Genomic DNA, 15,705 nt, shown 5'->3' with positions numbered 1-15,705 from the left:
TTGTAGATGTCATGGATTAAATCTGGGACCTTATGTATGGTAAACCATGTGTCCTACTACTGATTCCCTTGTGGGAATCTTTTCCCCCACAAGGGTGTGCAGGTTTATCTGTACACAGAATCCATGGCTTTTTGCACCCAGACTGCAAATCACTTAACTAGACATACAAACCAAATACACATGGAGACAGAGGTGCTCTCAAGCAAATCAGAAGCCTGTTTCAACTTCTGGAGGACTTAAACAGAAAGATGAAAATCTGTGTAGATGTGTAATGTGCATGTATGAGAGCTATGGTTTAACTGATCCTAATTTATTAAAACAATGAAGGAAGACACTTAGCTGAGAATCCCTGCAATGGCAAAACAGCAATGTGAGAAACTCCAAAGGGAAGAAATTAATATAGGTTGAGCATCCCTAATCTGGAAATCTGAAAACCTCCAAAATCTGAAACTTTTTGTCATCAGCCACCCACTTTTGTCTTTGAAGTGGCAGCTGTGGCACCCCTGCTCATATATTTCTTAGAACCTCAGTCTCTCTCCAGTACCACTTCTCATATACAACACAAGTAGCAAACGAACAAGACAGGAGATTAGAGAGAGACACAAGGGTCAATAAAATGGTAGGAAGTGTGATTAGCACAGATCCTCATTCTCTCTCTAGCCTTGCATCTATCTTCAACTGCAACTCTCTCTAACCTCTAATCTCTAGCCTCGCAAATACAGTACTTACTATGTTACTTATGTTGTGTACTGTGCATTGTATATTATGTATATGCAAATACAAGTATCCCAAAATTCAAAAAAATCCAAAATATAAGATACTTATGGTTCTAAGCATTTTAGATAAGGCATACTCAACCTGCATGAAGGTTTTACTTATCAGAAAATACAGATTAATTCACCAGACAGTAACTCTGGTCCAAAACACACTGCAGAAGTAATCCAGTTTGAGACCACTTTAACTGCTCTGGCTCGATGCTAGAGAACTCTGGGAACTGTAGTTTCGTGAGATATTTAGCCTTTTCTGCTATGAGAGCTCTCATGCCATAACAAACTACAAGTCCCAGGATTCCCTAGCACAGAACCAGGGCAGTTAAAGTGGTCTCAAACAGGATTATTTCTGCAGTGTGTTTTGGACCACAGTTGTCATTCTTTTGAATGGTAAATGCCACTTCTCTCAGAGTTCAAGTAAAAGTCTTGATAAAAATTGCTGTTACTCTGAACTCCACTTGCTTCTTTGAATAAATATATACACACACACATTTAATTATATTCTCATGAATTTCTGGTTTACTTTTACCTATACAAATTATTATGCTAATAATAAGACATGAACACATACCTTGGTACGACTTTGTAAGCTATGAACATATGCATCAAGTACACAAATAACAGCTTTGCAAAATGATGGATAAATATTTAAATGTCATATGGATGATTAATATTCTTGCATCACATGTTTAAGTTTGACTTGTTACCCAAACATTTTTAAACAAGTTAAAAAACACATCAAAAACCCACATATACTAGTTTTGCCTCAGTGATAGTGGTTTGAATTCTTAATTTCCTATGTCATTTGGGAATATAAAAGTTGTTTTATAGACCATTTCTTTCCACAAAATAATTGGAGGGCCTGTTTTAATTCAACATCCTGTCTCAATTACAGTCAAACAGTTAAATTTAAAAAATTGTATTTTTTTAAACCCAAAGACTCCTCCTCATGCTTTTAAATCGATTCTAAGTTAAAAATCACCTCTCAAAAGATTATTCAAGTCCACAGCTTCGTTCAGGACCTTTTGCTGACATCTGTGATCCAGCTCAGGTTCTAATGAAAAAGAGAAAAGCAAGAAAAAAATTGTTCTTAGAAGTACAGTGTTTTTTACCATTTAGGCGCCATATTTAGATTCCTCAAACTTACCATATAACTCCTGGTTCACATTCTCTTGCCTTTTAACCTTCAGCTTCTTATCATGGGATGCTGCAACTTCAAAAGACTGGATGGGACTGATGTCTGGTGTTGAAAGAGGGGTAACATCAGTCACAGTATCTTCAGATTCTTCTGCATAGTCACTTGGCCTTGGTTTTACTTCCACTGACTTTATTCCTGAGGCAGATTTTTGTTTTGGAGAACGGAGTGCTAGGTTAGACATGCTGTTCTTTTTTGAAGAAGAGCATGAAGAGTCTGACAAGCAACCATCTGAATCTATGTCTGAACAATCTGTATCAGAATTGCAAGATGAGGAGGAAGAGGAAGATGAGGAGGACAGATTGACTGCAATATTTTTGCTAACCTTTGCACTACTTGATTGCTTAGACAATTTAAATCTAACTTTCTGGTTTCTGCTATCATCACTGCTGTCTTCTTCATCTGTATAGTAATTTTCTTCACATTTTTTATCTGTTTGGGGAACCTGATTTGGAATATTCTTTTCATGCATTATACTATTTGCTGAGTTTCCTCCAGATGAACTTGCATTTTCTAAATTCAGAGAAGCTAAGAAAGATGCAGCATCCTCAGGTTGGTAAGCACTATTGCCCAAGGTATCTTCCTTTTGCAGTTCTGCCTCTTTCTCTTGTCTTTCTTCCTTGGCCCAGACACCTTCCACCACTTCGGTTTCAATATTCAAGTTACAATTACTTTGAACTGTATCTTCTGTTTGTGGAATTTTACCAATGTCTTTCCCATCTATTTTTGTTGCGGTTCCATTTTTCTTCACCTCCTCCTCAAAGTCACTGTCAAAAAAGGAGTGATCCACTTCACAGTCTGATACATCTTCATATTGATGGTCCATGATGAAAAGAAAATTGACGAAGTATTTCCTGCAAGTGGAAAACTGACATTAATATACCAATAGATGAGGGGGAGGGCACACATGTTGCTGTGAACCTTTCTTTGTAGCTTTATTATATGAAACCTTATACATATGTTTAAATCTATGCAAACCAAAGATACAGCCGTGTTAGTCTGTAGAATCAGTATGTAGAGTGATCTTGTTGCACCTTTGAGACTGAAAGAAGGAAGTTGATAGCATGAGCTTTTGTAGACTTCAGTCTACTTCCTCACATGCATTTAGTAGATCACTAAATGCATCTGAGGAAGTAGACTGAAGTAGACTTAAAGGTTCTACAAAATTTCTCTACTATGCAAACCAGTACAACTTGAAAAAAATCCACTTTACAACCACAGTGATTTCATATTGTATCCCATACAGGGAGAAAAGCAGGCTATGAAACAGACAAAATAAATAAATGGATAAAATATTTTGGTAATATCTTTCTCTACAATTTCATAACTTCATCAAGTAACCTTCACTCTTGTACTAGAAGAAATTACTAGTATCTGTTCTATGTCAAGTGAAATACTGTACAATTCACCATAAAATAGGCAGTAAGTATACTTCAGATAACACAGTAAATGTATTTGTTCATTCAGTCATATTTTATACAGATTGAGAATCCCTTATCCAGAATTCCTAAATGCTCCAAAATCCAATATTGTCACATGGGTGGTTGAGATAGTGACACTATTGCTTTCTGGTAGCTCAATTTACACAAACTTTGTTTCATACACAAAACTATTAAAATATTGTTTACGTCAGGCCCTCCGTATCCGCAAATTTGCCATCCGTGGATTCTAGTATCTGCAAATGACAAGCCTCCAGTTTCCTGATGCTGCAGCCACTGCCTCTACTTTCCTCTTCCTCTTCTTCTTCCTCCTACCAGTCTTCCTCGTCCTCCTCCGAGCAGTCCTCCTGGTCATTGTTTTCTTTCTCCTCCTCCTTGCAATTGCCACCCCTGCCTTTCCCCCAATCTTATGCTAGAGAAGAGCAGCTTCTGCTGACAGCAGCGCAGCCCCTCACAGCCCTGTGGGCACCTACTCCTATTTTAAAGAAGATACCCTTTTTGGGTGGTGGTGGCAACGAGGAGGAGGAGGAGAAGGCAGCAGCTGCAAACTGGGTAGGAACTTGAGCATCCGTGGATTTTGGTATCTGCAGGGGGGACTGGAAAGGATTCCCAAGGATACCGAGGTCACACTGTATAAAAGTACCTTCAGGCTATGTAGCAATAGCAATAGTAGCTTCATTTATACACCGTTTCATACCACACTAAACAGTCTCTAAGCAGTTTACAACTGTAAGCTAATTGACCCTAACAAGCTGGATACACACACACAATATGTATATGAACCATAAATTAATTTCATGTTTAGACTTGGGCCCCATCTCCAAGATCTCGTTACATATATGCAAATAATCCAAATTTCATACACATACACACATATACACACACAGAGTCAGCCCTCCACATTCGTGGGGGTTAAGGGAACAAGACCCCCATGAATGTGGAAAATTTACGAATAAGGCAAGCTCCTCCCACCTCTTCTTCTGATGCCCAGGAACAGATCTAGCCAGCTGTACCAGGCATTGGAAAAGGAGGTGGTGGAAGGGGCTCACGCACAGGTCATGTTTAAAATAACCTATATTTGAGATACATCTGTTTGTTTGCATGTTGTACATACAAGGTTGAACATGGGAGGCCTCCTGAAGTACTACAATAAGCCACAGGTTCACATGGTAGCCATAATGTTTGCAAGTGATGCCTCATACTGATTACTTAACTGCATGCTAGGCATGCATCATTCCTCTAAAGCTCAGTTGCTATGAAACTGCAATGATACTGCAGGCAAATTTGCTATTACATTTTTAAAAGACTGGAGAACTAGTAATAACATTGCATATATATCTGAACTGTACACTGTTTTTTAATTCTCAGTACACAGTACTAGAAAAGGTTCTAAACTTCTGATTGTTCAGTTGTTTAAAAACAGCAAAAATCCACACTAGTTAAATGAGATTTTTAGAATCCTTGGATCTATTGTAATTTTGATAGAATTGTACTTTATGTACTTTGGCAATACCTTAATGGAGTGCAACAGGCATTTAGTTCTAAATGCAACCCATTATTTTCTACATAGTTCCATTTATTGGTTCTCAGAATTCAAGGAATTAAGTAGCTCTTCCTGTTGATGTTAATTGCCTTTAAGTCAGCTTCAACTCATGGTGACCCCATGGATGAGACATCTCCAAGACTTCCTATCCTCAACACTTTTATCTAGTTCCTTCAGGTTTATAGCCATAGCCTTCTTGATTGAATCTATCCATCTGGCATGCGGTCTACCTCTCTTTCTCTCATGCTCTGCCTTTCCAAGCATTACTGTCTTTTCTACTGAGCCATGCCTTCTCGTAATGTGGCTGAAGTATGACTGCCTCAGTTTCATCATCTTGGCTTCTAGGGAGAGTTCAGGCTTGGTCTGTTCCAATACCCATTTGTATGTCACAGAATCAAAGAGTTGGAAGAGACTATAAGGGCCATCCAGTCTAACCCCTACCTGCAGGAACACATAAACAAAGCACCCCCGAAGATGGTATCCAGCCTCTGTTTAAGAACTTCCAAAGAAGGAGACTCCACCACTTTCTGAGGCAATGTGTTCCACTGTTGAATAGGTCTTACTCTCAGGAAGTTCTTCCTAATGTTGTAGTGGAATCTCTTCTCCTGCAGTTTGAATCCACTGCTTTTTCCTAGTCTTTGGAGCAGCAGAAAACAAGATTGCTCCATCCTCAATATGACATCCCGTCAAATACAGACAGCCCTCCATATCCATCCATGGTTTGAAAATATTTAAAATATATATAAATTCCAAAAAGAAAACCTTGATTTTGCCATTTTATATAAAAGACACCATTTTACTACAGTATGCCTTTATATTTAATGGGACTTGAGCATCCATGAATCCTGGAACATAACCTCAGTGGATACCAAGGGCCCATTGTATATAAACATGGTTGTCATGGCACCTCTTAACTGTCTCTTTCCCAGGCTAAATGTTATCAACTACCTAAGGTGCTCCTCATAGGGCCCGGTTTCTAAGCCTTTCACCATTTTGGTCACTCTCCTCTGGACATAGTCCAGCTTGTCAACATCCTTCTTGAACTGTTGTGCCCAGAACTGGACACAGTATTCCAGGTGAGGCCTGACCAGAGCACAATAGAGTGGTACTTCAATCTAGGAGATTATTGCACCCAGAAATCCTGCCAGGATAGAAGTGGGATTGAAAAGTCAAACACGGATGTTATCGCACGCAACCATGGCCGGGCGAGTGCAACATATATGCAGCCTGAATGCCAGCCATGCTTATCCAGTGGCTTTTCAAAAACAACAAGCTCCCTTTTTTGAAAAGCCACTGGCTAAGCACACCTGGGGTCTGGGCTGCATATAGGTTGCACTCACCTGGCCGCAGCTGCATTCAATAACACACAGTTTTGACTTTTCAATCCCGTGTCTATCCCAGTGAGATTTCTGGGTGTGATAATCTCCTTAGTCATTAGACTATCAATAAAGCCTACAACTGTACTGGCTTTTTAGCTGCTGCATCAGATTGCTGACTTATGTTCAGCTGTGATCTACTAAGACTCCTAGATCCCTTTCACATGTACTGTTGTCAAACCAGGTGTCACTCATCCTGTATCTGTGCATTTCATTTTTACTGCCTAAGTGTAGTACAGTGAGCCCTCTGTATACAGATTTTTTTATCCAAGCATCCATGATTTGAAAATATTGAAAAAATGTATAAATTCCAAACAGCAAACCTTGATTTTGCCATTTTATATAAGGCACACCATTTTACTATGCCTTTGTATTTAATGGGATTTGAGCATCCACAGATTTTGTTATCTACGGGTAGGGTTGCCATAACCTGGCTGCAACCGGGATTATCCCGGCTTTCATAGAATCATAGAGTTGGAAGAGACCGCACGGGCCATCCAGTCCAACCCCCTGCCATGCAGGAAATCCAAATCAAAGCATCCCCAGCAGACGGCCATCTAGCCTCTGCTTAAAGACCTCCAACGAAGGAACTCCACTACACTCCGAGGGAGTGTGTTCCACTGTTGAAGAGCCCTTACTGTCAGGAAGTTCTTCCTAATGTTGAGGTGGAATCTCTTTTCCTGTAGCTTGCATCCATTGTTCCGGGTCCTGTTCTCTGGAGCAGCAGAAAACAAGCTTGCTCCCTCCTTAATATGACATCCTTTCAAATATTTAAACAGGGCTATCATATCACCTCTTAACCTTCTTTTCTCCAGGCTAAACATCCCCAGCTCCCTGAATCGTTCCTCATAGGGCAAGGTTTCCAGACCTTTCACCATTTTAGTCGCCCTCCTCTGGACACGCTCCAGTTTCTCAATGTCCTTTTTGAATTGTGGTGCCCAGAACTGGACACAATATTCCAGGTGGGGCCTGACCAGAGCAGAATACAATGGCACTATTACTTCTCTTGATCTAGACACTATACTTTTATTGATGCAGCCTAAAATTGCATTGGCCTTTTTAGCTGCCGCATCGCACTGTTGACTCATGTTCAACTTGTGGTCTACTTGGACTCCCAGATCCCTTTCACATGTAGTTTCATTCAGCCAGGTGTCCCCCATCCTATATCTGTGCATTTCGTTTTTCTGCCCTAAGTGCAGTACCTTACATTTCTCTGTGTTGAATTTCATTTTGTTAGCTTTGGCCCAGCTTTCTAGTCTATTCAGATCATTTTGAATGTTGATCCTGTCCTCTGGTGTCATCTGCAAATTTGATAAGTATGCTCCCAATTTTGTCATCCAGGTCATTGATAAAGATGTTGAATAGCACTGGGCCCAGGACAGAGCCCTGTGGGACTCCACTGGTCACTTCTCTCCAGGCTGAAAAAGAGCAATTGTTGAGCACCCTTTGGGTTCGGCTGGTCAACCAATTACAGATCCATTTAACAGTTACTTTGCCTAGCCCACATTTTACAAGCTTGTTTGCAAGAATGTCATGGGAAACCTTGTCATAGGCCTTACTGAAATCAAGATATAATATATCCACAGCATTCCCTTCATCTACCAAGCTGGTAATTTTATCAAAGAAAGAGATTAGATTTGTCTTGTACCTTGACGTTGGTTTTTCTTGTTTAATAATAATAATAATAATAATAATAATAATAGGATTTATTTATGTGCCACCCAATCACTGGGAATCTGGGCGGCTTACAACAGAGGGGATAATAGACGGTATTCTGCCCTCAGGCTTACAATCTAAAAAGACATGACACAAAATGAGAAGGGAATGGTGAGGTGGGAGGGGATCAGGTTTATGTTTTTAAAGGGTGCACTGGAATACTATAATAAGTGTAAAAGACTGGTGAGATGATTGGTTGAATAAATATTATATTTCAAAATTTGCTGCATAAAGGACAAGTCACAAAAGGGCTTCAATTTCCCTCTTCGTAAACCTGAAAGGGGTACTCAGCAGAGGCCAGGGCTCAACCATATGCACTTCTGAATAACAAGGTCTTTGCAAACACGTGGCAACATCCCCGCTTGCTCCCTGGTGAGCCATGAATATGCCACAAATCTGTGACGCATCCATGCGGATGTGGAACAACTAGTTACAACCTACACGGCAACCCAAAATCTCACAATGGTTTGATCCATCTTTGGCTTTCCCCCCCTTCTGAATGAACTGAAAGCACAACATTTCATCACGCCATTATTACACCCCAGGTATTAGATTTGCATGGAAGAAAACAAATGGGGAAAAAATGGAAGAGACACAGGATAAAGGATTAATATAATATATTATATTATATACAGTCAGCCATTACATATAGTCATTCTTCATTCACAGATTCAACCATCCATGGCTTGAATATAATTTAAAAATCTATATAAATTCAAAAAAGCAAATCTTGACTTTGCCATTTTCTATAAGGGACACCATTTTACTTACATTGTACTTAATGGGATTTGGGCATTTATGGACTTTGGTATCTATGGGGGGTTCTGGAACCAAACCTCAGCAGAGACCAAGGGCCCACTGTATAATAGAGTTATAATATAATATATAGTGTTAGCTGCAGGCAAAGGCAAAGTGGTGTGAGTGTTGGACTACGATTCTGGAGATCCGGGATCAATTCCCAGGTCAGCCATGGAAACCCAATGAGTGACTTTGGGCAAGTCACTCTCTCTCAGCCTCAGGCAATGGCAAACCCCATCTGCACCAACCTTGCCAACAAAACCCCAGGAAAGGCTCGCCATAAGTCAGAAACAACTTGAAGGCACACAACAACAACAACAACAAGCTCCATGGAAGACCTATGGAGTCTTTGGGTATAGAAGAGCCTTAGGAAGCATCCGCACTGGAGAAATAACCCAGTTTGGCACCACTTTCACTGCCATGGCTGAATGCTATGGAATTCTGGGTTATTTCCCCAGTGTGGATGCTTCCTAAGGCTCTTCTATACCCAAAGACTCCATCTCCCTACACTTCCCAGAACCCCACAGCCATGGCAGTGAAAGTGGTATCAAACCGGGTTATTCCCCCAGTGTGGATGCAGCCTAAGCCTCTTCTAGGAAGCCCAAGGACTCCATCTTCCTCCTCCCCTCGCTTTGGCGTTTTGCACACACAGCACCCGCGCCTGTTGTGGCTGCAGTGCAGACCCGGAGGCGAGGTTACCTTCTCCAAAGGCGGGAGGAGGTGGGAGCCTCTACAGCCAAAGCCTTCCAATCGAGGCCGGGGCTGGAGATGAGGCCTCTTGGCGGGAGCTCCACTCCGTCAGCCTCCCGCTTTCTCCTGCCTGCTTTGTGTTTGCGTAACCAGGAAAGGGAGGGATTTAGGCACTGAAGGGAAGGAAGGCTTGTCTGCGCTGCATCCACACTGGAGAAATAACCCGGTTTGGCACCGCTTTAAGTGTCTTGGCTCATGGCTATGCAGTTTTGGGAATTGGAGTTTGTTGTGGGCCCAAATGCCCAAACAAAAGCTCAAAACACTCCTCTAGAAATATAAATCCATACTTCTTTTAGTCCTGCTGCTCAGGATGGAGGATATTTTGGACCTCCTCCTCCTGGACAGGACTAAGAAGCAGTAATTTATATAAATATAGATATAATTGGCCCTAATTTATATAGATATTGGATATAAATTAGTCCTGCTCAAAATGGAGGGTATTTTGGAGTTCCTCCTGGACAGAAGGTGGAAATGTAGGATACGTCCTGGAAAAGGAGGACTCCTGGTCACCCTGGGTGGTTGCCGCCTAGACACCTGCAAATGTCTGCCTGAGGGTACCACTATCCTTCACAATTCAACTAACTCATATCAACAAGATAAACAAATGGCTGCAGCAATGGCTCCTCTTTTTTCAAGTGGCAGTGGCTGACACGCCATAAATAGAGTATGTAATCCTCCAGATTAGACAGAGAGGTCAAGTCTTCCTTTTTCGTCACCTCTGTGGTGGCACAACTTGAAAAAGATCCCAGTTGAGGTCTCTCATAAGCATTACGGCTGACAATTTTTTTCTCGTAGGGCACCCGGGACTATTAGCTGGCCCACAAAACGTCGGCTTTATAGGTGTCGAGGTATTAACTTTTGCCATTTAATATCTGTTCACTGCAAGAAACAAAACTGTGGCCCTCAAATTCCTCACATAGTAGACGCACATGTAGGGTGACCAGAGGCCATAGCTGCAAAAGAGGACAAGGCACCGCAAAATGTCAGACATTCAAGAAGAATGCACACAAAGGGGCCTTGTAGCACCTTTGAGACTAACTAATTTCTTAAGGAATTAGTCTCAAGTCTCACAAAAGCTCATGCTAGCAATTTCTTTCTTTCAGTTAGTCTCAGAGGTGCTACAAGGCCTCTTTGTGTATTACTTTCCAGACTAACATGGCTACATCTTTGAAGAAAAATGGAGGGCATAACATAATAAAAGCTAAAAACACAAATATAAATTTCTGCTTCTTAGTCATGTTCAAATGGAGGGCATTTTGAAATTCCTCCTGGACAGAAGGTTGAAATGTAGGGCATGTTCTGGAAAAGGATGGTGTGTGTGGTCAACCTGCGCACATGCTATTTATTTTCTACATGGCTCAAAACCAGAATGGACATTTGAAGCCACACTTTTGGGTGGCTCCATGCATTTAAGGCTAAGCATCATTAAACGTTGAATGATTGAATGACTCTATTGAAACATTGAATGACTTGGAAGTCGACTTGGGCTGTCAAAACACACTATGGCCTGTTACAGACAGCCAAAATAAAGCTGCTTCGAGTCACAGTGGAGGTATGGTGTTTCAATAAATGCATGCGTCCTAAGAGTCCAGAAGCCACACCAAAGCCACACTCCAGTCCTTAGGGCTGGAGCATGGCTTTGGCGCGACTTCTGGACTCTTAGGACGCATGCATCATTGAAACACCATACCTCCACTGTGACTCGAAGCAGCTTTATTTTGGCTGTCTGTAACAGGCCAATGTAAACCTGTGTCTCTTCAGATCTAAGTTCAGTTTGGACCATATTCCTAGGTTATAGGATAGGGAACAGCAGCCTTAATTTATCAGTCCCACAGAGCTTTCACATCTTGAGAAAAACGCATTGGCTAGTCAGGCCGCATGACTGAGGTAACCCAGTAGACTTAATTTCTGGGTATACACACTTGACAGTGCTATCCTTTGCTCAAAAATAATCCCCACAATATATAGGGGGGAGAGAGAGAGAGAGAGAGAGAGCTGTTTTAGGATCATGACAAAAGCCTGTCTATGAACACTTCTTTGTGAGTCAATACCATTGCATACATGGTGTGGGCAAATGACCTTTCATTATCACCCTGCTAGAATCTGGAGGCAGACATCACACTGCTGGAAATGTACAGGTATCTGTAAAAGCTAAGAAAGTGTCTTCTGTCATCTTTGGGATTTATAGCACAAACTGTGGTAGGCACAGGGGCAGAATTCAGAGACACAGCATTAGTCTGGGATATCAATATGCAAACAGATGTTTTTGCACCTTTGAAATTGAGTCAATGAAATGGTAGCCTACCCTTTTATAGACTTGCTGCTGCCACACTGAAGAACTCATGCATTTTTATACTGCTTTAATTGCCATGGGTCCATCCTATTGAGTCCTGGGATTCATAGCTTGTTGTGGCACCAGATTTCTCTGACACAGCAGGCTAAATATCTCTAAAAACTATTAATCCCAGAATCCCAAGCATTGAGCCATGGCAGTTAAAGCAGTGCCAAAAAGCGTTGTTTCTGCTGTGTAGATGCAGCCACAGTCTACTTCCTCAGGTGACCAGACATCCTCCTTTTCCAAGACATGGCCTACATTTCCACCATCTGTCTAAGGAATTCCCAAATGTCCTCCATTTTGAGCAAGACTACATTTACCGTACATTCCTATGAGTGTTTTTAGCTTCTGTTTTGTAATGTCCTCCTTTGTGATTGTCATGGGGTCACTTTGCCTCAGATGCTTGTGTAAGCCTTGTTGTTGTTGTTGTTGTTGTTGTGTGCCTTCAAGTTGTTTTCTGAATTATGCCTGCCCTGAGGAGAACGTATCGTAGGGTTTTCTGGGCTGGTTTCTTCAGAGAGAGGTTTGCCTTTGGCACTGCCATCCCCTGAGAGAGTGTGACTTGCCCGAGGTCACCCAGTGTGTGTAATAAATCACAACAAGGTGCAGAAACAGCAGTGGGAGTCAGCTTGCTGAAATACTGCCTCCAGTTGTGGTCTTGTTGTTATTATCCACCTTTGAGTTGAGCTTGACAGTAAGAGCTGTTTGACAGTGGCACAAACTCCCTCAGTGGAGTGTGATGGATGGAGCCTTCTTCTTTGGAGGCTTTTAAACAGAGTCTGGATGGCCATCTCTCGGAGATGCTTGGATTGTGTATTCCTGCATGGCAGAATAGGGTTGACTGGGTGACCCTTGAGTCTCTTCCCACTCTGTGATACTTGAAGGGGTGTCATATTGAGGATGGAGCAAGCTTGTTTCCTGCTGCCCCAGAGAACAGGGCACAAGGCAATGGGTTCAAAGTACAGTACAGTATAGGAAAAGCGACCTCTTTTGGTGTGTGTGTCCTTTGATTGTGTATTCCTGCATGGCAGAATAGGGTTGGACTGGATGGCCCTTGAGGTCTCTTCCAGCTCTATGGTTCCAGAGGCCCAACCTTTAGGAGAAGCAAAGCCAACCCTTTCGGGGCGCGGCCTCTCTCTCCGTCGCGATTATCTTCACCACCCAGGCGCTGCCTCCTCCTCCTCCTCCTCCTGCTGCTGGAGGCTGAGCGAGCGAGCGAGCGGGGCCTCTGCCTGCTGCCTCCCGGAGCCCTCTCCATCTTCTCCTTCTCCTGGCCTCGCAGTGCCTCCTGCTGCCTCGCTCCCTGGGCTTCTCCCGGGCATGAGCCCTCGGGGCCTTGGCCCCCGCGGTGCCAGGAGGAGGAGGACGGCCGGAGGAGGAGGAAGGCAGGCCCTCCTTCGGCGGGGGAGCCTCGGGAGATGCGCTGCTCCCTGCCTCCTGGAGCAGCAGCATGTCCGCCGACCTCGCTCACATTAACGGGCCGCAGTTGGGCTCCGGGTTCGGATCCTGCGCGCGAAGCCCGAGGAGCCTCCCGGCCTCAGAGGGAGACGAGGAGGAGGAGGACGGAGAGGAGGACGGGGCTCGGGGCTGCTGGTGGCGCCCCATGCTGGCGGCGGGGCTGGGGCTGGGGCTGGGGCTGGCGGCGGCGGCGGTGGTCTGGTTCTTCAGCCTGGGCCCAGAGGAGGAGGAGGGATGGCTGTGGCGCCCACCGGCCCTGCTACTGCTGCTCCAGTCCGCCCTCTACTTGCTCTCCTCGGCCGGAGCCTTCCTCCTGGGGGCCTTCCTGGCCCTGCTCCTCCGAGGCACAGGGAGCAGGACCCGGCCCCCTGCCGACTTCAAGGCCGGCTCCCAGGACAGCCGCCTCCCTGCCGGGAAGAAGAAGAAGAAGAAAGCCGGGAACGGCGGCGGCGGCGGCGGCGGCGACGACGCCCCTGAGGTAGGCAGCAGCAGCCGGTCACACTCTCCCGGCCGCAGGGAGGGCAGCGGGCCCTTGCCCCGGAAACCCCATGCCGTTGTTGGACGGAGGAGGGCCTCTGAGCATGTGCAGAGTGCCATCTCCTCACAACTCAGGAGGCCTCCTACGCACCTGAGGAGACTGTTTTCCAGGTGGCTTCCCTCGCCTTTAAATGAGTAATCCTTATAATTGAGGTTAGATGTGCCTCATGGAGGGCAGGCAGAGGACAGAAAGAAGGAGACACTGGCAGGAAAGAAAGAAAGCCCATGATTATAAAATGTATACACACATATATACATACATATACTGTACAGACATACGTACACATATATATGTGTGTATATCTGTATATACATGTGTGTGTATATATATATATATATACACATACATATACATACATGCACATGTGTGTATGTATGTGTGTATATATCTGTAAACATACATATTTATGTACATACACGTGTATATGTGTGTGAATATGTATATATGTACATGCATATATATGTATACACACATCTGCACACACGTGTGTGTATATATATAATATATATATGCATGTGTATATATATGTGTGTATACATATACATGAACACTTGTGTGTATATGTATATACGTACATGTGTGTGTGTATATATATATACATGGACACATACACACACACACACACACATACATATATATATACAGTATATCTGGCAACGTGGAGAAGCTCAGTAGGGTTTCTTCAGCAGCCTAGCTGTATTTTGTATTGAATAGTGGAGCTCTCTTGCTTTCTTTCTTTCACCTGAGCAGTGACACTGCAGTTGCTCCAGTTATTTTGGCCTCAGGGCCCAAATCTCAGGATTGCTTCCCGATGGAAGATTCATTACTGGCAAGCAGTCCAAAGTAGGATTAACAATGCCTTTTTAGTATTGATTCAGTTGAGTAAAAAAAGTCTGTCAATTTATGGTGCTTTTCTAGAGAGTGCTTACCGTAAATACGATCCCAGTCTGAATCAAATACAGAAAAGAACTGCTGTACTTTTCAACATTGCATTCAAATCATTTTAGTTTAGTAGTCAAATCATTTAGTTTCAGCAAGTGGTGTTTTATTAATGCGATTGTTGCATCTCAGCCTTGGCCAAAAGTCCTCCCAAAGCAAAGTATAAGTAGAGCCCAAATGTGCAGATGACAAATAGATATGTCCTTTAAAATGAGAATTAGAAAAGTACAAATAGAGTCCATCCACACTGCAGAAATAATTTGGTTTGCAATGTGGATGCAATAGTTAATTCATAGTTAATTTGGCTGCCCCTGATCACAGGTTTACAGTCTAAATAAAACAGGACACCCAAGGGAAAGTGATGAGAAGACGGAGGAAATTAAATTCAAGAGCCTCCAGGTCCCAGCAAAATTAAGATGTGCCTGGTTGCTTTTCTCCCTCTCTGCCTGTATGAAGAGGAAGTGTGAGATGGTATTTGGGGTACTATTCAAGGCAATGAAACTGTCAGCTGTTATTAACAACATTTTTGCCATGTGGGTGACATTTGCATTTTTTGCCTCAGCTGCCAATATGTTCCAGGTCCTTTCTGCATTTTGAGGAGGAGAAGCTTTCCTCTGTTCTGTTGCAGCTCAGTGGTCTGAAACTAGAAGTATGAGATGTAGTGGATAAAAAGGAAAGAGGTATAATTGTGCAGGATTTTGATGACATTCAACCATCAGGCCTTTGTGGCAAACTTATTTCTGGAGTCAGTATGTAGAGAGAGAGATCTTGTAGCACCTTTGAGACTAACTGAAAGAAAGAAGTTGGCAGCATGACCTTTCATAGTCTAAAGTCTACTTCCTCAGATG

The 15,705-nt window shown here is 43.1% G+C and overlaps 2 protein-coding genes across 5 annotated transcripts in view; one reads left to right on the top strand and one right to left on the bottom strand.

Moving 5' to 3' along the window:
* CFAP97 (cilia and flagella associated protein 97) overlaps nucleotides 1–9,692 on the bottom strand; it is a 28,128-nt gene extending 18,436 nt beyond the window's left edge. The window contains exons 1-3 of the mRNA XM_042469993.1: nucleotides 9,537–9,692; nucleotides 1,918–2,819; nucleotides 1,753–1,824 (exon numbers count right to left, since the gene is read on the bottom strand). Of these exons, the coding sequence (XP_042325927.1) occupies nucleotides 1,753–1,824; nucleotides 1,918–2,791 (946 nt within the window). The 5' untranslated portion in view covers nucleotides 2,792–2,819; nucleotides 9,537–9,692. The remainder of the gene's footprint in view (nucleotides 1–1,752; nucleotides 1,825–1,917; nucleotides 2,820–9,536) is intronic.
* A 3,426-nt stretch (nucleotides 9,693–13,118) lies between these two features.
* Nucleotides 13,119–15,705, top strand: part of SNX25 (sorting nexin 25) — an 80,263-nt gene continuing 77,676 nt past the window's right edge. For all 4 annotated transcript variants that reach the window (XM_042468201.1, XM_042468203.1, XM_042468204.1 and 1 more), the window contains exon 1: nucleotides 13,119–13,858. In XM_042468201.1, coding sequence (XP_042324135.1) covers nucleotides 13,373–13,858 — 486 coding nt within the window. In that variant the 5' untranslated portion in view covers nucleotides 13,119–13,372. The remainder of the gene's footprint in view (nucleotides 13,859–15,705) is intronic.

Source organism: Sceloporus undulatus, chromosome 5 (genome assembly GCF_019175285.1).
Source record: "Sceloporus undulatus isolate JIND9_A2432 ecotype Alabama chromosome 5, SceUnd_v1.1, whole genome shotgun sequence".
Lineage (NCBI taxonomy): Eukaryota > Metazoa > Chordata > Lepidosauria > Squamata > Phrynosomatidae > Sceloporus > Sceloporus undulatus.
The sequence above is the reverse complement of the archived record's forward strand: the minus strand, read 5'-3'. Positions and strand labels throughout refer to the sequence as shown.